Source organism: Aricia agestis, chromosome 16 (assembly GCF_905147365.1).
Source record: "Aricia agestis chromosome 16, ilAriAges1.1, whole genome shotgun sequence".
Lineage (NCBI taxonomy): Eukaryota > Metazoa > Arthropoda > Insecta > Lepidoptera > Lycaenidae > Aricia > Aricia agestis.
The window spans coordinates 12158646-12180576 of NC_056421.1; the positions used below are offsets into that span (position 1 = coordinate 12158646).

The 21931-nt window shown below is 39.1% G+C and overlaps 1 protein-coding gene and 1 long non-coding RNA gene across 2 annotated transcripts; one reads left to right on the forward strand and one right to left on the reverse strand.

Annotated features, from left to right (window-relative positions):
• The first annotated feature begins 1963 nt into the window (after positions 1 to 1963).
• LOC121735073 (putative molluscan insulin-related peptide(s) receptor) lies at positions 1964 to 21703 on the forward strand. Its single transcript, XM_042125753.1, has 8 exons — positions 1964 to 2015; positions 3552 to 3724; positions 10276 to 10489; positions 13858 to 13998; positions 17076 to 17278; positions 17671 to 17817; positions 18621 to 18783; positions 19804 to 21703. The coding sequence occupies exons 2-8, from the start codon at positions 3705 to 3707 to the stop codon at positions 21664 to 21666; spliced, it is 2751 nt and encodes a 916-aa protein (XP_041981687.1). The 5' UTR covers positions 1964 to 2015; positions 3552 to 3704; the 3' UTR covers positions 21667 to 21703.
• Positions 14037 to 14244, reverse strand: LOC121735077. Its single transcript, XR_006036808.1, has 2 exons — positions 14213 to 14244; positions 14037 to 14173 (listed from the first exon to the last, which is right to left on the reverse strand). It is a non-coding gene; the product is annotated as an uncharacterized LOC121735077 (long non-coding RNA).
• Positions 21704 to 21931: the final 228 nt, after the last annotated feature.

Genomic DNA, 21931 nt, shown 5'->3' on the forward strand with positions numbered 1-21931 from the left:
GTAGCTAAAGTAGCCGGAAATCCGCTGCGCCCCGACACAGTGTTCGATACGCGCATCTGCTTCCATACAAATTGTATGGAGGCGGATTTTTGCGATGAGCCCCGGCACGCTGAGCCCCGGCACGGCCCGTCTCAGTGTGCTCACTCCTTTATACTTGGGACGTGGACTACTATGCTAACACGGACGAAGTCGCGGGCAACAGCTAGTATCATAATATTATAATATAGCCGGTGACCGTCCGCTGTCGCCAGTCCAGTGCGGAAGCCATCGCGACGTGGCCAGTGACGTTACCACGGTAACGTCCAAGCTACGTCAGGCGCCTCTACGTCGCCGCACAGCCGCGGTCTTGCAGCGAGCGACGTCTTCCGTAGCTCGGAAAATACGACCGTTGCCGAAAAATTACAAAAATTTCTAAGCGCCTTATCACTTTGGGAGCACTGCACTATTTAATATTCTTTTCGAGTAGGTACTACAGAGCAAATAACATTACCATAATGACTTTTCGGGATCCATTAATATATTACGTTAAAAAGAGTATAAGAAAGGCAGGTAAATCTCTACAATATAATATCTATGTACCCGCTATAACGGGGCAAAATGCAATATTGCTTGTTAAGACCACTTGACCCGGGGTCCCGACTATACAGGCTGTTATAAGTTATTGCTACTCACTGTTATGAAATTCTATAGCAGGCTTTTAAATATAATGCTACTCAAAATATATTAAAATTAATCCGAGAAAGCGATTGAACTTGTGCGGGGAAAAACGATTAATAACTTTTAATTAGCTCTGGCTGTAGCCTGTATAGCTGCGAAAAATATTTAATATCATTGAAAATAATTATTTTCAAATTGAGAGTTGGGAGTTGGGACGCATTGAAAACTGGAGGCGTAATTTTGGGATGATAAAAATCTTTAATTTTGTTAAAAGTAAGTACTTAAGTATAAAACAATTTATACTAATTACTTACTTCTCATATCTCGTTACAAAAGTTATTACATTAAGTATATCCATTATATTGGTAACAAACAACATCTTTTAATAGAGAAAATAAAAATGTTTTTTGGGTTTTTATAGGTTTTTGATGCTGCGCATTTATACCTAAGCGGTGACACTCCTAATTTGATTAAGTTTAAAAATATAAGTTTAAAAACTCGAGTGACAAAAATTTTACAGGAAAATGCACTTTGGATATTCAGTGGGGAAATGTTTTATAAAAATATCACTTGAAAATTGAAATACATGTACACGAGTTCTATAAACATTTTTAAAATTGGAAAGGTTATTTATAGATAGGTATTTTCGCTGGAAAGATAGGTATTTGTTTTGTAGCGTACGGTATCGCCACTTTGGACTTATTTTGGGGCCATTTTGACGTTTTAGGTTTAAACTAACGTTCACGACGTAACTTTTCCATATATTTAGTTTGGCTACGTAATAATCTAAATAGGTATTAAGTATATAAAATATATTATTAAGACCAAAAATGAAATAAATAAAAGCCTAGCCTAAGTTTTTAAATATGTGTACACTGTACCTACATTATTAGTGCTAATGACATAGTGGTTCGTTTAAATAATTTTATTCCTATTAAATATGTAATAATATGAAGATTTAACGTCTCTTTAGTCTGAGAATATGACATCATTAAATGAGTAAGGTTTTAATATGTAGCATTTAAATGATCCTGCTAACATTTTTAACAGTATCATTAAGCTACATAAAACCTTACCTTCTCTATGCCCTAAAACATCTACTTACAATAATGTCTAATTCCTAACAATATATGGATCATCCTGTACACCTGACCTCTTTGAGGTCAACTCCTAAATTGAGATCCTATCGAATAATTAAATAATTTGCAGCCGAGCTCCGCAGGCGGCCAGTCATTGCGATTGCTCTAATTTGATAACACCTCTGTTTTGTGTGTCGTGTTGTGTATTTTTTTTAATTTTTACCCGCCAAAAAACGGTGTATAAAGTTTTTTTAATTCCGCGCTTTGACATTGCAAAAGGTACAGTGAGATTTAATATTTTGCCTATTTAATTAAGGTATTTGTTACCATACTCAATAATCATACATTTTGTCGTAATTAGCACTATATTTTTTGGTTTCATACAATCAGTGAGGTAACAGACATACAGATCAAGACATACTTTCGCAGTAGGTTTATTAATTATTATTATGGATTTTCATATCTCGCTCTGGTAGTCTTGACTCTACAAGACTTGTAGAGGCAAACCTAACGTATAAAAATACTAGATGCGCGCATTACGTATAATCAGACGTTTATTATATTATTTTCATACTATTTCATCAAAATTGGTTCAGCGGTTTAAGTGTGAAGAGTTAACACTCAGACACACAGACACATTTTCAAATTTATAATATAAGTATTAAGTATGGATTACAATTGCCATTTTTATATTACACCTTAAACCTTTTATAAATACAAGAATGAAAGTAACCAAAAACTATGAGCATAATATTGGTTTTACTTTTTACTTTCTGCTGGTTTCAATGTTATTTATTTACCAGCTTTGTAATATATTCAACTTTAAATAACATGTCGAAAACACGGACGAATTTTATTACGGGATACGTTTTTGATGAGATGTCAGAAGCCAACACGAAAAGCCTTAACAAAATGTTACCTTATAAACTTATTACCTTACCTCTAGGTAAGGTAATAAGTTTATAAGACTTGCGTCAAAGTTAAAGTTAGTTGTGTTAAAATATTATCAATTTTGTTAACACGACGAACCAGAAAAAAACAAAACGATAACATACTATAATTGTTGGCGCAAGTCTCTAAATTCTTCATGATTAAATCGCTGCACCTTTTATGGATCTTTCAATTTAATGATTTTATTGGCAACTTTATTATAGTGTTAAGAATAAGAACATTTGCATAAAATATATGGTAGAATATCCGAATCGGGCGCAAGCAAGTTTTAATTTAGTACCTGGAAGTGCAAACCAGGTAGGTACCAGTATTTTTCACTTTATGGTACCAAGGCCTTCAAACAATGGTATTAGGTCACACTCTGATAACCTCCAAAATCATAGTCCTTGTTAATTAAACTGTACTGTCCCAAATTTAGGCTCAATTATCAGTCTATCCCGCTCGCGCATTTGACGCCTAAGGGTCAGTAACATCGCAACGTGACGAGATGATGCGAGAGTTGGGCTTCTCATTATTTTAATCTTGCCCTTTAGTTATTAACATAATATTATACCGGTATACAGAATAAGGGCCGCGTCACACCGGAATGGCAGCGGCGAGGCGAGCACTTTTAGTGTCATGTTCACACTATAAAGTTATATGTTATATACCTATATAAATAACTTTATGATTCGCACCGCCGCCCGCTGCCATACCGGTGTAGCGCGGCTCTAAGACAGGAGTATGTCATTATCAAGCCAATGGCTTTCATACATAGACAAAGGCAGCAACATGGATTAGTTATTAGTTAGTCCTGTCTCGTTCTGCAGACACGAAAAGTCTCTACTGGAAAGATGTTTTCATCTAACTGAACTTTTTTTTCAGATAATAATTTCTGAAACATCGGATATGCTCTATCATGACGTGTATAAGCTTCTCCTGGGCCTGCTTTAAGTTATTAAGAAGATTTACGTCCAAGAAGAAAGTTAAGAAGCAGAAAAAATACAAGCGGTTCGATAAGAAGAAACTGAAAGTGACATGGCGCTCCCGGTGATACTGTAAATATTTTGTAAATTAAGAGCGTTCCTGACTCCAAAAATCAAACATCGTCGTCCTCTCTTCACACTCACGCCCGTCTTTCATATGCCAGGTGAAAAAGGACGGAGCGGAATCATCGCCAAGTTAGTTTTACTTGAATAAAAGACGAACGATTATGAAAAAAGTGTTTTGAGCAAATTTAGGTTTTATCAATGCCTTTTTAGATATTAAAAAATATTAAAGAAAAGTCAGCAAACTTCGAAGATCCAAGCAAAAATGTGTCTAAAACAAGGTTTTTTGTAAAAAAGAAACTATCGAGCATTTTTTCAGTAATCGTGTTTTCGTCTTGAGCATTTAATCTTCATGAACCGAAGTTACTTGTGTCAAAAAATCAGTTTTCTAGACCTTACAGATTTTGAGATCTAGGTTTAAGTATGTAGTCAAGTTAGGGTCAGGTGCGCTCTTAAGTTACGTAGTAATAATAATACCCCCACACCGGTTGATGACGGTGGCCGGTTTCATTGAAACCAGGCCAGTTAAGCAGGAGTAATTTTATAGTGCCCAAGTGTGTGCGCAGTACACAAGAGCACTCTCTATTCATTTACTCTCATTATAGCCCAGTGGGACGGACGACCGACACGACTCGCGAGAGGTCAGGCGCAGGACCGACTTTTTCCATGCCCCTCCGACGCATTACCTACTTGTCAGACAATCAGGTGATCAGCCTGCATTTTCCTAACCGAACTTGGAAATAACAAGTGTCCAACGCGGGAATCGAACCCACGACCTTCGAAGTCCCACGAAGGCAACAAAGATTATGTATGATCGACTGCATGCAGCATGTTCCAGTTGTGTGCGACTGCATTGCAACCACTCTAGAGCAGCCGGTCCCGATCGCAACTTGCGGTCCGTCTATTGCCAGCCTAAGGGGAGTCTTTAAACGTGGGAGAGCCATGCTTCGGCACGAATGGGCCGGCTCGACCGGAGAAATACCACGTTCTCACAAAAAACCGCCGTGAAACAGCGCTTTCGGTGTGTTTCGCCGAGTGAGTGAGTTTACCTCTTACCCTATTCCCTTCCCTTTCCATCCCTTATATATTACCCTATTCCCTCTTAAAAGGCCGGCACCGCACCTGCAGCTCTTCTGATGTTGCGAGTGTCCATGGGCGACGGAAGTTGCTCTCCATCAGGTGATCCGTTTGCTCGTTTGCCCCCTTATTTCATAAAAAAGGCCGTTTGACTACTGCACCGCCGCCGACGTCACCAACAAACATTCAAATAAAATGCCACTTTGTGACCTATAGCTTTCCTTTTCTACCGACATTGGTCTAGTGACCCCTTTTTTTTTTTTGAGTCGGGAAATGCCATTATGCATCTCCGGGAGTGCTGGGGAGGACAACCGGGGTATGTGGGACTCGCTGCGACCTGGCCATGGATGAGTGGCCGCAGCTCTACCCACTAAAACCCGACCGTGTTCCTTTCTGTGCCGCTACTGACAGATCCACGGGAAGGGGCCACCGCAGTTCTACCAGCGGGCGTCTGCCTGTAGCGGTAGCACGGCGACCAGCGGAAATGCGAAAGTATGGATAAACTGTGGAAATAAACCTAAGGTGCCGTTCCGATCTTTTTTCGTTCCGAAAAATTCAATTAAAATGCCACTTTATGACACACTATAGTATATGTCATAATGTAGGATATTATTTGAATTTTTAGAACTATAGTCTGTCATAAAGTGGCTTTTTAATTGAATTATTCAGAACTAAAAAAGATCGGAACGGCACCTTAAGTTTATCTCCACAGTTTATGACTATAGTCTGTCATAAAGTGGCATTTTAATTGAATTTTTCGGAACGAAAAAAGATCGGAACGGCACCTTAGGTTTATTTCCACAGTTTGTCCATACTTTCGCATTTCCGCTGGCCGCCGTGCTAGCACTACTGGTCGTTGGCAGACACGTCTGTGTGGGGGCGTTTAGTTGCCCCCCAGGCCGAACAGAGACCCTACTAGGGTGGTCTAGTGACCCCTGCCGCCGCTGCATTGTAGTGGCGTAGAGCAAAATGAAACCTAAAGCTAGGTCATAAGGTGGTATTTTATTTGACTTTTGTCGGTGACGGTGGTGCGGGCGGTGGACAACCGATCTAATAATTATTAATTTATTATTAATATCGCTGTACAGAGGAAATTCGGTCATTGAACTATAGCTTGTTTCTTTCACACGCGTACAAAAACATTGGTGTATCGTTTCCAGGCTATATGAGCCGCATGCGATAATAGGCATGATGACTATTTTTTTTCTTATGGGTAATTGAAAGACACTTAAAAAATAGAAACATCGTTGAAAGAATGATTCTGATAGCTTAAAAATTCACCAAGATATGACAATTCAAATATCTCATAAAAAAGACCTGCCCCAAACGCTCCATACAAAGTGCTACGAAAGTATGACGTCAGTCTTTCGTAGTTTGTACGCATCGGGAGACAACTTTGTTCGACAGGTATATTAAATATTGCGTTTATGAAAGTGGTTTGATAGCAAAAGTGGCTTTTAATTGGATAAGTTACCGAATTGTATACAAATATTAAGAAATTTAATTGAAAAAAAATTCGACTTGAATATCCAACTTTGAAGGCGCATAACAAAAAAAATACAAATGCTATCAAACTGAAATTTTGAGAACACTTATTTTTTACCGTGATTTCTTTATTTTATTAACAAAATTCGCTAATCTTTGACCTTGTCATCATCCCTATTAAGTTCGCGTATCAAGAAAGGTCAATGGACGAATTACTTTTGATCCGGCGACTGGACTTTAGCTACAAAAAACACATTATAGGAACCACTTTCATTGGCGATACTCAAAAAAAAGTCTAGATATTGTGTACTAATTTCGGCAGCGCAATTAAAGATAGAGTTTTAAGAAAGTTCTCTTTTAACGAAAGATGTCTAATCAATGATTAACTTAATGAGGCATTGGTGAAATCAAAACCTCGAGTTACTCAAAAACGCTCTAAGAAAATTATTATTTGTCGTAAGTCGGAAAAACAGAAATAGTGTCGGAACCATATTTTACGTTCTATAAAAACTAGAACAAGCAATAATTTGTAATAAAATAATTTTATTTTTATACAGCAGCTAATCATAACATAAGAAACGAATAGGGTGAGTATAATATCGGTTTTGCAAGGATATCATACGGCGTATCGCGTACCCGATATTTTGCCCGACACAAAATATATTTTTTGCATTTTGGAGAACTAAAATAATAAGTAATAATCATATTTATATTATAATAAAACATGTTTATTATATTGCAATCACGATAATATTAATCTCAACTATTGAGTTGAGACTTGACAATAAGAAGAGATACATAATATTTCGCGACCCACCCATTGCTTTTTTTCATGTATACTATGTTTATGAATGTATTATTTTTGTTAAAATGCTCCTACTATTTCTAATCTTTATTGTTTTTAGGGTTCCGTACCTCAAAAGGAAAAAACGGAACCCTTATAGGATCACTTTGTTGTCCGTCTGTCCGTCTGTCAAGACCCTTTTTCTCAGGAACGCGTGGAGGCATGAAGCTGAAATTTATATCAATTACTCAGGTCTACTGTCCCTTGAAGCTGTGAAAAAATCAAACTTCTAAGCCAACGCAATCAAAAGATACAGCCGTTTATGCCGCAAATTTTCGACACTTGCAAGGGAATCAAAACCTACAGGGTGCTTCCCGTGAACTCAGAATCTTGAAATTTGGTACGAAGCAACGTCTTATAGCATAGATAAAGGAAAAATTACGAAAACCATAAATTTTTAGTTACATCACATAATATATTTTTTTTTAATAATTTTAAACTTACTACCCATTTCCTCATAAACGCGTAGAGGTATTAAATTGAAATTCATACTAAATACTCAGGTCTATAATACCTTTAAGCTGTCGGAACCCTCGGTGCGCGAGTCCGACTCGCACTTGGCCGGTTTTTTTTCCTGAACTTGTTTTCTCGACCTCTGGCGACCTCACAGAGGGGACCTCACAGATTTAAAAACACTGTTTTATAGTATAGTATTTTGATGTCATACAGTTTGACAAGGCTTTATTTGAACGTGGCGAGAAAAGGAACTAAACGCTTCTATCATAGAAAAACGTCATTTTTGACATGTGTTTGACAGTTCTCCTTTACTAGCAGCGCACCCGTCAATGTCACCCACGTTCAAATAAAGCCTTGTCGAACTACTGCTATAATAGTGAAGCGTGGTCACCCTACAGCTAATTAGTACAATGGCGTCATATTTATGCACTTAATTAGAACATGTTGCAGAAACATTTCGCCGTTTTCCGCCTGCGACAAAAAGATTATACTTAGCGCTAAGACTAATGTTATTGTTATAAAACACAATTTTATTTTACTTGATTAGGTTGAAAAAGTTTGAACCATTTAATTTTTGATCCCCCACGAAAATAGTGGGGTTTTATAAGTTTCACGTGTCAGTCAGTCAGTCTGTCTGTCTGTCAGTGTGTGTCAGTCAGTCTATCGTAGCATATAAACGAGTGAACCGATTTTGATCTAGTTTTCTTTTGTTTGAAAGCTGACGTGATTGAGAATGTTCTTAACTATTATATAGTTCAGCATCATCAGATCGATTAGTGCTATAAAATTTGGGGTTTATCTATTTCATGAAATGTTGTAAGCACTGATTTTAGCGGTTCAATAATTATAACCCAAGAGTCAGCGACAATTAGATTTCATAATTTTATAAAAGTTGAAAGTTCTCCTCCTTATGATTAGAGGTAAGAACGACCAGCAACTATAGAGTTTCGGTCGCGGTTACTGGAGTTCCAGTTCTGAAGGTCTACCTTACCTTTGATTTCAGTTGCTTCCTACTGCCCGACATCCATAAATTATTAAACTTTGCAGTGGCCTGGCTAAACACCAATATAGGAAAACTTTCAGCTGTTATAACATCACGAAATATACGTGGGAGAGCCATGCTTTGGCACGAATGGGCCGGCTCGACCTGATAAATACCACGTTCTCACAGAAAACCGGCGTGAAACAGCGCTTGCGCTGTATTTCGCCGAGTGAGTGAGTTTACCGGAGGCCCAATCCCCTAACCCCTACCCTATTCCCTTCCCTACCCTCAACTATTCCCTTCCCTTCCCTACCCTCTATTACCCTATTCCCTCTTAGAAGGCCGGCAACGCACTTGCAGCTCTTCTGATGCTGCGAGTGTCTATGGGCGACGGAAGTTGCTTTCCATCAGGTGACCCGTTCGCTCGTTTGCCCCCTTATTTCATAAAAAAAAAAAAAAAAACGAAAGTCTGGGTGTCGCTGACTCTTGAAATGTATTTTGATTCGTGACTCGTCTTAGAATTTTGAATCGCAATTCGCAGATTTCAATTTCCTAATTAATTTTATACTAGAGTGGGTTGGAAACGTGTAAACGATTTATTTTCAATTAAATTAGTGGGTAGAACTCTGATTAAAGCTCTATAAATAACCAAATAATAAAATTAATAACACTTGACTGTTGGTGAAATTAGTCAAGTGCAAATTCATGAAATCTTCGAAAAATAATCGAATAACTAGCTTTTGTAATATAAGCCATAATAATATTATCTATTTTAGGGTAACCATAATTATTACAAAATATTTTTGGTCTCGACAAAATAATTTGACAAATGTCTACAAAATCTTAACTTATCAAAATTCTAGGTTTTTTTCTAGACTAGATATGTCCGTTTCTATTAGGTGACGAGGGTAAAAGTTATGGGAGTGCTCATGTTTGTGCGCGCACACTTGGGCACTTTAAAATTACATTCTACCTAACCCACCCAGGTAACTACATAATATTATGATATTATCTAGCCTGCCCCCCTACCATGAGCTCTTATAGCAGTATTACTTTAATATTACTTTTGGATTTCGTATAATTTTATACGTGGGAGAGCCATGCTTCGGCACGAATGGGCCGGCTCGACCGGATAAATACCACGTTCTCACAGAAAACCGGCGTGAAACAGCGCTTGCGCTGTTTCACGCCGAGTGAGTGAGTTTACCGGAGGCCCAATCCCCTACCCTATTCCCTTTCCTACCCTCCCCTATTCCCTTCCCTTCCCTACCCTCCCCTATTACCCTATTCCCTCTTAAAAGGCCGGCAACGCACATGCAGCTCTTCTGATGCTGCGAGTGTCCATGGGCGACGGAAGTTGCTTTCCATCAGGTGACCCGTTTGCTCGTTTGCCTCATAAAAAAAAAAAAGCAAACATGATCTCTATTTATATAAACATAAGTAAGTATGGTTTTTGTTCGTGCCAAATCTGAAAGTAATATTAAAGTAATACTGCTATAAGAGCTTATGATAGATCGCCTGGTTTCAATAAAAGTGATCACCGTCACGAAGACCGGCGTGGAAGACAAAGGAATAGAGAGTTCTCTTGTGTACTGTGCACACACTTAGGCACTATAAAATTACTCCTGCGTAACTGGCCTTGGTTTAATAAAAGCGGCCACCGCCACCGAAACCGGTGTGGGAGTTATTATTATTAATTGAAGACTTTCTTTTCAGGTTTACGTTTGTTGTGTTTCTGAGCACAAGTTCTAGCACCAGAACATTGGAGTTTGAACAGAACGGATTTTGCACGACAATGCATTGTAACACAATTGCAAAATTAAAGAATTTGGAAAACTGCACCATAATTGTTGGAGACCTAAAAATACTACTGTTAGAAAGAGCTAAATCTAAGGATTTTACTAATATCAGCTTCCCGAAATTAAAAGAGGTAAATAAAATTTGTAGTTACCTAATGGCCTGTTTCACCACTTGAGATGAGTGCCCAATAGGCTATCCACAACTTAAGTTGTCAGATAGAGTATGGAGCATATGTCAAATAAGTTGTGGATAGCCCATCCGGCACTTACTTATATATATATATATATATATATATATATATATATATATATATATATATATATATACAGGGTGTAACAAAAATAAGTGATAATACTTTAGGGGTCGGTAGGTGTACGTGTTCCTTGTAGAGAGTTCACTGTGAAAGTAGCAGCACTGAATGACGAAAATTTTTTTTCACTTTTGTATGGGCAAGGGCCCGAGCATCACGAGTTTCCCCATACAAAAGTGAAAAAAAATTTTGGTCTTTCAGCCCTGCTACTTTCACAGTGAACTCTCTACAAGGAACACGTACACACCCTAAAGTATTATCACTTATTTTTGTTACACCCTGTATATATAAAGTAGATAAACATTTAATCATTGCCTTTCTTTTATTTAATGAAGGTTTTTAAATAAACTCCATCTATACTAATATTATAAATGCGAAAGTATCTCTGTCTGTCTGTCTGTCTCGCTTTCACGCCAAAACTACCGAACCGATTGTAATGAAATTTTGTATACAGATAGTCTAAAGCCTGAGAAAGGACATAGGCTACTTTTTTTACTGAAAAAAGGGTTGTAAGGGGGTGAAAATACGAAAATTTTAGTTCCAAAAATTCATACTAGATGGCGCCGTGCGTCTCTTACATCACGCTAACGCTTGCCCAACATCTTTCTATAAGAGGTGGTATCATACATTTGAGTTCCGATTTTTTCGATTGTTATTTCTATTTTACGTTATTTAATAAGTCAATACCTTTACTTTATATTAAGTATACATATACAGTGACGTAACCTTAAACCTATAAATGATAAATAGTTTATGGGCAAGGTTGTGTAATTGGGGGGCTAAATAAGCTTTAAAATTTGGCATAAAATATAAGTTTAATTTTAAAAAATTAAATATTATGTGCACACTGCAGAGCTGTTTTGATTTAAGGGGTACCAGGGTTTTTTTTTATAAAAGCTTTTGACACCAATTTTGTTGACATCGCGCGCTATAAACTGAAGTCCACGCGGACGAAGTCGCGGGCAACAGCTAGTAATATAATATGTTTTGTTTTAAAATCTTTATTTAATTAAATCATAGAATATATTATTTTATCTTAGTAGCTGTATGTGTTAGTGTGTTACACAAGGCACAGTGTTTAAGCTTCGTCGCCATTTCTAAACGCTTCAGTATGTCCGTCGCGTCTCAAAGAGTCGGATTTATATATTTTAGAATTCTTCAGATATCTGGAGATTCGTGAGCCGCTCACGCTCCAATCCTTATCAATGACGAGTTTTGGCGCCCGTACGTGAACCGTTTGTGAGTCACCTCAGAGTTTGACGCTATCAGTCATAGGAGGAAAAACGAAACTTTTATTAAAGAAATCAATGTGTTCCTTTGGGAAATTTGCACGTGGAATGTTATTATATCGAAGGCGCAGGATGCTGGATAAAAACTGTTTTATGTTCTGTTCTGGAACTTAATATATCAAAATACAAAGTAGCTTTATATCAGACTAGATCAGGGGTCACCAAATGAAGGACCGCGGTCCGCATCCGGACTGCCGCGCGCCGACTCATTGTGTGCGGACTGGGGACCAAGCATGTTCGAACTTAGAAAGATGATCTTCGTCATGGGCGTACCGAGGGGGGGGGGGGGCAGGGGGGGAGCCGCCCCCCCCCCTGGATCATGTTGACGTCCCTACTAAGTATATTATCTAGTACTTTTATCTATAAAAATTAAGAAAACGAATTTTTGCCATTTGTTTTCAATACATTTTTCCGCAAAAAATAGCATATGTATCCTTCATGTGTGCAACACAAAAATTGCTTCAGTAGTTCTTAAGAAGAAGCAATTTCATATAATTTTCCCCGGATTTATGACATTTTCCTCTGTTTCTTCACTCCAATTAGTCTTAGCTTAATAATATATCGTCGTTGCCAAAACAAGAGCTCTGATGTGCAAAGATACAAGTTTTGTAAAAACTGAAAAAAACTTCCTCGTGAAAAAAAATGTATGTAAGCATGTCAGTTAAATTTTTTTATTTATGTATCTATATTTCAGACATTATTTAAATTTGTTACGATATCGATACCTGGGCTATATACCTTGTTTTTTATGTTTTTATCACTACTGCTGCACATGAGAGGTTTTGGTTGCTAAATTTAGAAACTTAAGAGGTTTTATGAAACTAGAAAAAAAGACTTTAGTACGAAATCAGTCTCTTTAATCTCACGTTTTTATAACCTAACTTCAAAATAATAATAATAATATTTATATAATTATTGTTAATTAGTTTTAAGTTCCAGGCACGAAAGTAAGAGTATCATAGAAATGATGATAATCCCTGTCTATGACTGATTTTAAATCTTGTAAATTTTTATATTTACTCTCTGAGATTTTTATTGGCTCTATATACTAATTGTCTTGGAACAAGTGTACCCTCAGAACCGCGATGACGATTTGACCGGCCGCGGCATTGAGGTAGAGGCTATAGGCTATATTATAGCCTATAGCCTTCCTCGATAAATGCGCTATCTAACACTGAAATAATTTTTCATATCGGACCAGTAGTCCTTGAGATTAGCGCGTTTAAACAAACAAACAAACTCTTCAGCTTTATAATATTAAGTATAGATTTCATGTAAATCGGTTCTGGGGTTTAAGCGTTAAGAGTCAGCAGACAGACGGACATCCATAATTTATAAAATTCCAGATTCGTGACTCCCGGGAAAGGACAGCATAATTATACGTGGGAGAGCCATGCTTCGGCACGAATGGGCCGGCTCGACCGGATAAATACCACGTTCTCACAGAAAACCGGCGTGAAACAGCGCTTGCGCTGTGTTTCGCCGAGTGAGTGAGTTTACCGGAGGCCCAATCCCCTAACCCCTACCCTATTCCCTTCCCTACCCTCAACTATTCCCTTCCCTTCCCTCCCCTATTACCCTATTCCCTCTTAAAAGGCCGGCAACGCACTTGCAGCTCTTCTGATGCTGCGAGTGTCCATGGGCGACGGAAGTTGCTTTCCTTCAGGTGACCCGTTTGCTCGTTTGCCCCCTTATTTCGTAAAAAAAAAAAAAAAAAACATTTTATCCCGGAAATTATTAGCGAATTTTGGCGCAGCGGAGTTGCGGACACCAACCAGTTTATAATATTAGTGGTACTCTACATAACAATTCATAATGGTGGTCACTGGTCACCCTATTAACCCTCTGCCCAATGGCCCGTCCTTCTTACCTGTTGATCGGATGAATCATTTATTACAGGTAACGGGTTTCATGGTGGTGTACCGAGTGGCCGGGCTGGACACCTTCGGGCGAATGTTCCCCAACCTGGCGCGGATACGGGGGACCCACCTGTTGTACAACTACGCTCTTATAGTCTACGATCTGCCGAATTTGACAGAGGTAAGTAAAGGTGTTCCCTCACCGGGCGCATTCGCTTGTAATGTAACGTTACAGAGTCAAGCATCACATCAGTGAAGGAGGAGAACTGATCATAACAATGCGCGTCTTGTAATGATACAATGTGTAATATGTTAATACAACTTGTAACAATAATGCTACGTGACAGTAAAGTCAGCTTGCTATGGAATGCTCAAAGTCGAATCTAAAATGTTACATTACACGTGAATGCTCGCGATGAGGGAGCACCGTTAAGTTGGGATTTTTCTATGAGAGTGATCTGTACTTAAGTAAACTTCAGGATGGTATTGTATTTTAATATGTTTCATATTTAAAAGAAATTAAAAACAATAAAATACTGAAATTCTTTAACTTTTTTCTCCCACGGTTTAGAGATTTTTCGTCATGCAATAAAACACTCAACTTTTTAAGCCCTTTCATTTGGTATAATATGTCTCAAAGTGCTACAGAGATACGTGGTGGATCCTTCTTTAAGTTTCTTCCTAACAATGTTCTAAACAATAATTTGTAGCGTCATTGAGGGCTCCCACACTAAACTGCGAATTCGCATCGCATCGCAATACTCATAATATTATATCGCACTCATAATAAAAATGTCCTTGCGATGCGAATTCGCATGAATTCGGAGTTATGTGTGAGAGGCCTAAGAGCCAGTCCACACGGCGCGTTGCGTCAACGCAGCGCTACACTTTGACGCATAGCCAGCCACACTGGCGCTACGTCATCGCAGGGTTATTACGAAGCAGTCTACGTTAACACCCCCTTCCGCTTCGTCTCGGAGGCTGCTGCCCGTCATATGTGCGTTGGGACGACGCAGCGCGCTTGATTGGCTTGGTTAATTGTATGTAAAACAACGCAACGGCAGCGCTGCGTCGACGCAACGCTGACGCAACACGCCGTGTGGACTGGCTCTAGAGCTGCCTAAATTCTGACGGATGCGTATTCCTGTTTGATTCGGAGGCTTTATAACGTTCAAAGCGTTTTCTGAACGACTTAACTGATGTCTTCCTTGGGAGTTAGCGATCTGTGAACGCTGTTTGATCTCCCCAAACATTAATGTTATGATATCCTATTTTTATCAGACCTTTTTTACCGTTTTATTTTAAACTGGAGATCTGTTTTTGGTTTTATACATAAAGAGCTTTTGCCCGCGGCTTCGCTCGCGTTAAGAAGTATTATTATATACAAATTTTCATCTCCTATTTGAACCCCTTGGGGTTGGAATTTATCAAAATCCACGCGCAATATAGGGTTCCGTAGTACCGCTAGTTTTTGAAATTTTTTGTATGGTCAATGAATGTACATTTATAACGTGTTTTACATTACTAACAACATCATCTCAGTTACTTTCAAAGTTTGAACGAAAAGTTGCTTTATACTTCGCCGAATACTTTTTTTAGTTGATCGACTATTACTCGATAACTTATGAAGTCTTCTTTGCCGTGATAGTTTTCCTTTTAAATTCAGCATATTTAATACTCCCGTGAATTTTTTTACATTTCCAGAAACAACCGTTTAGCTGGTAGAGGGAGAGACACTGGACTCTAACGATTTTTTCCACTTTAAAACTTAATATTTTACAAATAAATCAGAAAATGATCTATGAATGTCCATATTTTTTTTAAAAACCTATACAACGACACCACGCAAATTGATGTGTAGGGGAGGTACCATAATTTTTTTTTTCTAAGATTTTATATACCATTTTGTCGGCATCATTAATATGTGCATTCATGCCGAATTACAGTTTTGTAGGTCCTATAGTTTCTGAGCAAAACCGCGGACAGACAGACGGACAGGCAGACGGACGGACAGAGCGAACTATAAGGGTTCCTTGTTGACTACGAAACCCTAAAAATGAGTTATTCCTCTTATGTTGTAAATTGTACCCACTTCATCCACTCATGCCTTCAACAACCATATTACGGTGAAGCCAAAAGTAAAAAAATCAATGGTTTATTGGCATTGAAAAGAACTTTGCAGCCACTTGACCGATTTCAATGAAATTTGGCACAGATTTCTACTCTACCACAGGAAAAGAAATTAGGTACTTATTCCGCAAATTAATGTACGGTATCTGCTTGAATGAATGAAGTAATATTCAAAAGTTATAATACGAACGTTATTCATAGTAATAATTAATAAACAATCTAAATGCAATATCTGCAAGAAAAAGTCATGCTATTATAAAGTTAGTATACACGGTGTAACAAAACTAAGTTATAATACTTTAGGGCGTGTACGTATTCCTTGTATAGAGTTCACTGTGAAAGAAGCAGCGCTGAAAGACCAACTTCTTTTTTCACTTTTGTATGGGTAAGCTTGTGACGCTGCTGGGGCGCTTGCCCATACAAAAGTAAAAAATAATGTTCTTTCAGCACTGCTACTTTCACAGTGAACTCTATACAAGGAACACGTACATATCCTAAAGTATTATCACTTAGTTTTGTTACACCCTGTGTACTATCACAGAATATATAATTAGTACCTTGGTACTATCAGGGACCACATTTACGTCATTTCAAAGTTTGTTCGATTGCAAGGCTAGCCCGTTGGTCTCACGACAGCCCTAAAATGAATTAGTGATTCAAGGGATAAGAATTGGGCCTCCAATTGGCCGTTATTGAACATCAAGTACTTTGACTAAACAGCGCCACAACCCTGCATCGCGCTATCGAAGTTTTTGAATTACGGCAGTTTATAGTAATAGTAAGGCTCAATTTACAACGCGGGGGAATGAAAGGGAAGCGACTTTTTGCAACGAAACTGTACATAGCACAATGAACATTTAGCACACAAATTAAATTCGAGCCAAAAAATTGACGCGATTCTTCCGCGGAAATCTCCGGTGCCAATTTCCGCGTCATGACTCATGAGGCGAAATTGACGCTTTTATTCCGTTTCATTTCGCGGCGGTGTAAATTGAGTCTAAGCGTTATCCCGTCCTTCATCCTATAACCTTGACACGTTGAATAGGCCTCAGCATAACCGATCATAACATCTCGCCCGGTCAAAAGATCTGCCTTTGGTACCTCCACTCATACTCCCACAATTTTCAGGTAGGCTTCTACAATCTCCTCAAGGTTGACCGTGGTGGGGTCATCATTTGGGGTGGACCTCTTACTTGCAACGTGGACACTATAGACTGGAGCCACATCGCTCCACGTGCCCGCCACGTGATCAGTTCCCCGGATCAGAACACCTGCAGCGTCATGTGCACCTGCTCTACGAACCCAGCGACTAACCGCTGCTGGAATAATAGGTGAGTAGACCAATTATTGTTAAACATATTGAACAATTGAGAGAGGCCTATGTCCAGCAGTGGACGAAATAGCCTGATTTTAATTATTGACACCAATATTCTACCAATTATCATCGATACTGTAGACTATGAGAAGTGAGTAAGCGATGATCTTACCGAACATTTAGTCGCTGGAGTTATATCGCACCACGTGCCCGCCACGTGCTCAGTTACCCAGACAAGAACACTTACAGCGTCATGTGTTCTACGAACCCAGCGACTGACTCGCTGCTGGAATTATAGGTGGGTAGACCAATTCCTGAAAGCTGTCAACTTTGCCCCGATTAAACTACCTAGGTTTTAACCAGACCAGTAGCTTAGACCCTTTCAAAAACATGTCAACTTCTTCGCAGGAAATGCCAGCGCTTCCTCGACGGTCCGGACGGCGAGCACTGCAGCGACCAGTGTCTCGGCTGCCGTAAAACCAACCCCAACAGCTGTACACTCTGCCGGGAGTACACGGACGGGGATGCCTGTGTGCCGCAATGCCCTTCTAACAAGTGAGATTATAATTTCGCATGAAAATGACATCTATGTAACGCAATGGCTTCGCGGTCTAGTGGTTTAGAACGTAGCTCGAGACTCAGAAGTCGTGGGTTCGATACCCGCGTTGAAAAATGTTGTTTCCAACTTTGGTTATAGAATGTAAGCCATGCATTGAATGGAAATGTAAAAAGCATGATCTTTATGAATTCAGATTTCATCCACCGTCCATTACATGCTTTCTATTTTAATGACATTACAGTACAGAATGAGTGACATGATACACTTTACAACATAAGGGTCAAATCAGACCGCAGCGTGACGACTAGATGCATTTCTAGTCTGTCAAAACTCAAATCCATACAAATGCATCCACACGCCGCGTTTTGGTCTAAATTGACCCTAGCTTCTAGTTATTATTTTATACACTTACCGAAAAAACCTTGTTGAACTGGGTTTATGACGATAACTGATAATCCAATTTTATACGTGGGAGAGCCATGCTTCGTCACGAATGGGCCGGCTCGATCGGAGAAATACCACGTTCTCACAGAAAACCGGCGTAAAACAGCACTTGCGCTGTGTTTCGTCGAGTGAGTGACTTTACCGGAGGCCCAACCCCCTACCCTATTCCCCTCTCTTCCCTCCCCTATTCCCTTCCCTTCCTTACTATATTAACCTATTCCCTCTTAAAAGGCCGGCAACACACTTGCAGCTCTTCTGATGCTGCGAGTGTCCATGGGCGACGGAAGTTGCTTTCCATCAAGTGACCCGTTTGCTCGTTTGCCCCCTTATTTCATTAAAAAAAAATCCTTTACAGGCTCGTCCTATCAGTCAGTAACTACTGTATCAACAAATCTGACTGCGAGTTCCTCGGCCGGTTCGCCTGGGACGGTCGATGCGTTTCTGGTTGCCCAGAGAACTACGTCAAGAAGAATAATAGCGGAACAGTCACTTGTGTGAGATGCGATGATTGTAAAAAGGTGATTATTTTATCCGACGACCTTGAAGCCCGGGTACTCGTAACATAGGCCTCAACATAGTCTGCCATAACAATTTCCACAGTCTTTTAGTCTTTAAAGTTATTGAAATTAGTTAGTAATTTTCTATTTAAGTACGATATTATATAAATTTTTATAAAAAATATTATTAATTTACAATTGACGCTGGTGAACTGTTGTACCATCCCACAAAAAATTAAGTATAGAGTTATAAATGCAGTCGTGTTCCTTAGATCATTTAGGACAAGACTGCATTCATAACTTAACAAAAAGTTGTGGGTTAGTACACAAATACTTAACACTGACCAATTATGATGCATAAAAGCTATAGTTTGTGCGTTTTAAGATGATATGGGTGACAGTTTTCATGTTCCTTGCTACGGGTTTTTTTTACACGAAAACAAAAAAAATTAAATGTAATAAATTATATTCCATCTACAAAAACAAATATTTCCTATAATTGTAAATGAATAAAAACGAAAAGTTGCTAAATGATAACTTATTAATATAAAATTATAAATATTAACTGTGAAAAATTATTGTTAAGAAATCATTTGAAAAATTTCAGATGCATAAAACGGAACTTATGTCAATAGAGATTGACTCTGTTGAATCGAAATCAAATCGATAATAAAAAAAGGGCGGCCATCTTAAATCGCCGGCACCACTGAAATGTCCGTACGAAATCGATAATTTCGATTGCAATTCCTTTACGAAGTGATTCGATATTTTTAAATTATCGATTATTTTTTGTTAGGTAACTTCCCTACTATTGTCAATTATAATGTGTCACGCATATCATCATAAAACGCACAAACTATAGTAAAAGTCTCTTAATTATTATGGCAAAAACACAACCAAAATCCTAAATAACGCTACAGTATTTAAGTAGAGCACTAGTTCAAAACTTCGCCAGACCTGTAACAATTTTAAAGTTGGATAAAAAAACTTTAACCATTTAGTTGGGATTTGTAAACAGAATTCAATTTATTTTTATTTCAGACCTGCGGCAATTTAACTCTTCAGACCCTCGCGTCGATTCAGGACGCCGAGAAATGTGTCTACGTGAACGGCTCATTGACTATACGAGTGTGGTCGATACCTAACGTGGCAAACGAGCTCCGATTCTATCTTAAAAATATCGTCGAAGTGTCAGACTATATCCTCATATACGGATCCATGACCCTAACCTCTTTACATTTCCTTTCATCTCTACGACGTGTGAGGGGAATTCGCTTATACGGGAAAAGATACAGTGTAGTAGTTCACGATATGCATAATTTGCAGACGCTCCTCCTATCGAACGTCACGGAGAAACTCAATATAGAAAACGGTACTCTGCGATTATACAGAAATCCGATGCTCTGTAGGAAACAAATAGAAAAGTTGAGGGCCGCGTTTCGCGAGACACCGGACGAACTAGACGTACCCCAGGGCATGAACGGCTACAGCGGAAGTTGCAGGGAAGTGTCTCTCGGATTAAAAATACGCGCGACAAACGAAACTTCGGCCGTCGCAACTTTTTATCCCAACGCGAAAGCCGATTCCAACTACACCATTTTGTACGTGAGGGTGCCCCACGGGATAAACGCGAGCATAGTTCCCGAAACATGCAGCGAGTTCGAATGGAACGCTATCAGCGTTAACGTTACGACGCAAAGTTTGGTGAAGGTGCAGTTGATGAATCTGCTGCCTGCGTCTACGTACGTAGCCTGTATAGAAACTTACGAGTCATCATCCCGTTTCCTCGCGAGAAGTTCGGTCGTAAACTTTTCGACACCCGTCGGTAAGCCGGAGCCCCCATTCATTTTGGAATTGACGGCGTCGTTCTCCGACGCTATTGTGATTAGATGGGTCAATCATCTGGATTTCAATCCGTTCATTGACCACTACGAGTTGGACGTCAGAATTGTGGATATATCTGACGTGGACGTTATTTATAAGGGCAACTGTTTATTTCCCGATAACAATATGATAGAAATAGACTATACCCGACACGCCAAAGTCAGGAGACCGCCTAGGAAATATGAGAAATCTTGCGAATCTATGTGCGGAGTCTTGTCGACGGTCACCGTTGGAGCCATGGTGGAAGACTATTTTGATGTCTGCGGCGCTATCGAAGGCTGCGGTGATAACGAGTATATTAACCGTCCAAATAATATAACTAGAGGGGGCATTGTACATAGCACGTCTCTCAACTTGACAGCGCCATTAAATAATACTCAAATCAGTGGTTTGGCACCATTCAGAGATTATAGATTTGAACTGAGAGCGTGCACCAAGGAGCTATGCAGTCGTACTGTAAGAGAATTTGTACGGACTCTAAGAACTAAAAGTGTCGATGTGGCTACTATAAAATCGGTATCCGCAAATACATTAGGGTACGTCACAGTAGAATGGGAACCTCCGAAAAGAATAAACGGACCCATACTTTGTTACAATTTAGAGATATACCCAGGTATAAAGATTAACAATAATAGTCGGACGCTGCCCCAAGTGACATGCGTCGCTAGTAACGTTACCAATATAGTGGTGAAAACGATTCAAGCTAAGAAATACGTAGTCAAAATTTGTACAACTACACTCGGTTCTAGTTACTTATGTACAGATGTGGTTAAAGTTGATGTTATCGAAGATATACCGTCAAAGACTTTAAGTACGTGGTTGACCGGTATATTCATTGGTGTTGGTATATATTTCGCGTCAGTTTTTTTTGGTTGGAAGTACGGATTTAGGGAAGTACGGACGGATGATATACCGTTAGTGGATGCGACTTCCGAGTATCGTAATGAGAGTGAGCCTCCAGCGGTAATGTTGTCGGATTTTGCCCCAATATACAGTGTGCCATACCGTGAACTGCGTTAGCACTTTAATCATAGAAATAAATCAAAATAGAACGGCGACGCGCGTGTGTTGCTAAGGAATCGAATCGAACGTGTCAATTTTTGCTTTGCTTTTAGTTAGAACAAATAACTTACCCGTGGAAAGAAATACCTCCTTTTGACCGATTCACTTTCGTACTTCTGTTTTTACAATTAGACACTGCACAATGAGGCATTTTTGCACAACCGCTCCGGCGTAATAAAGTCGAGACGTGCGCGCTGACTGAATGAACGATTAACGAATCTTG

What these genes read in the sequence shown, in the direction of transcription:
- LOC121735073 (XM_042125753.1), top strand. Translation starts at nt 3,705, where the DNA reads ATGGCGCTCCCGGTGATACT. An exon ending in CCGCAATGCCCTTCTAACAA is followed by an intron (nt 17,818 to 18,620) that starts GTGAGATTATAA and finishes AATCCTTTACAG; the next exon opens with GCTCGTCCTATCAGTCAGTA. An exon ending in GATGCGATGATTGTAAAAAG is followed by an intron (nt 18,784 to 19,803) that starts GTGATTATTTTA and finishes TTTTTATTTCAG; the next exon opens with ACCTGCGGCAATTTAACTCT.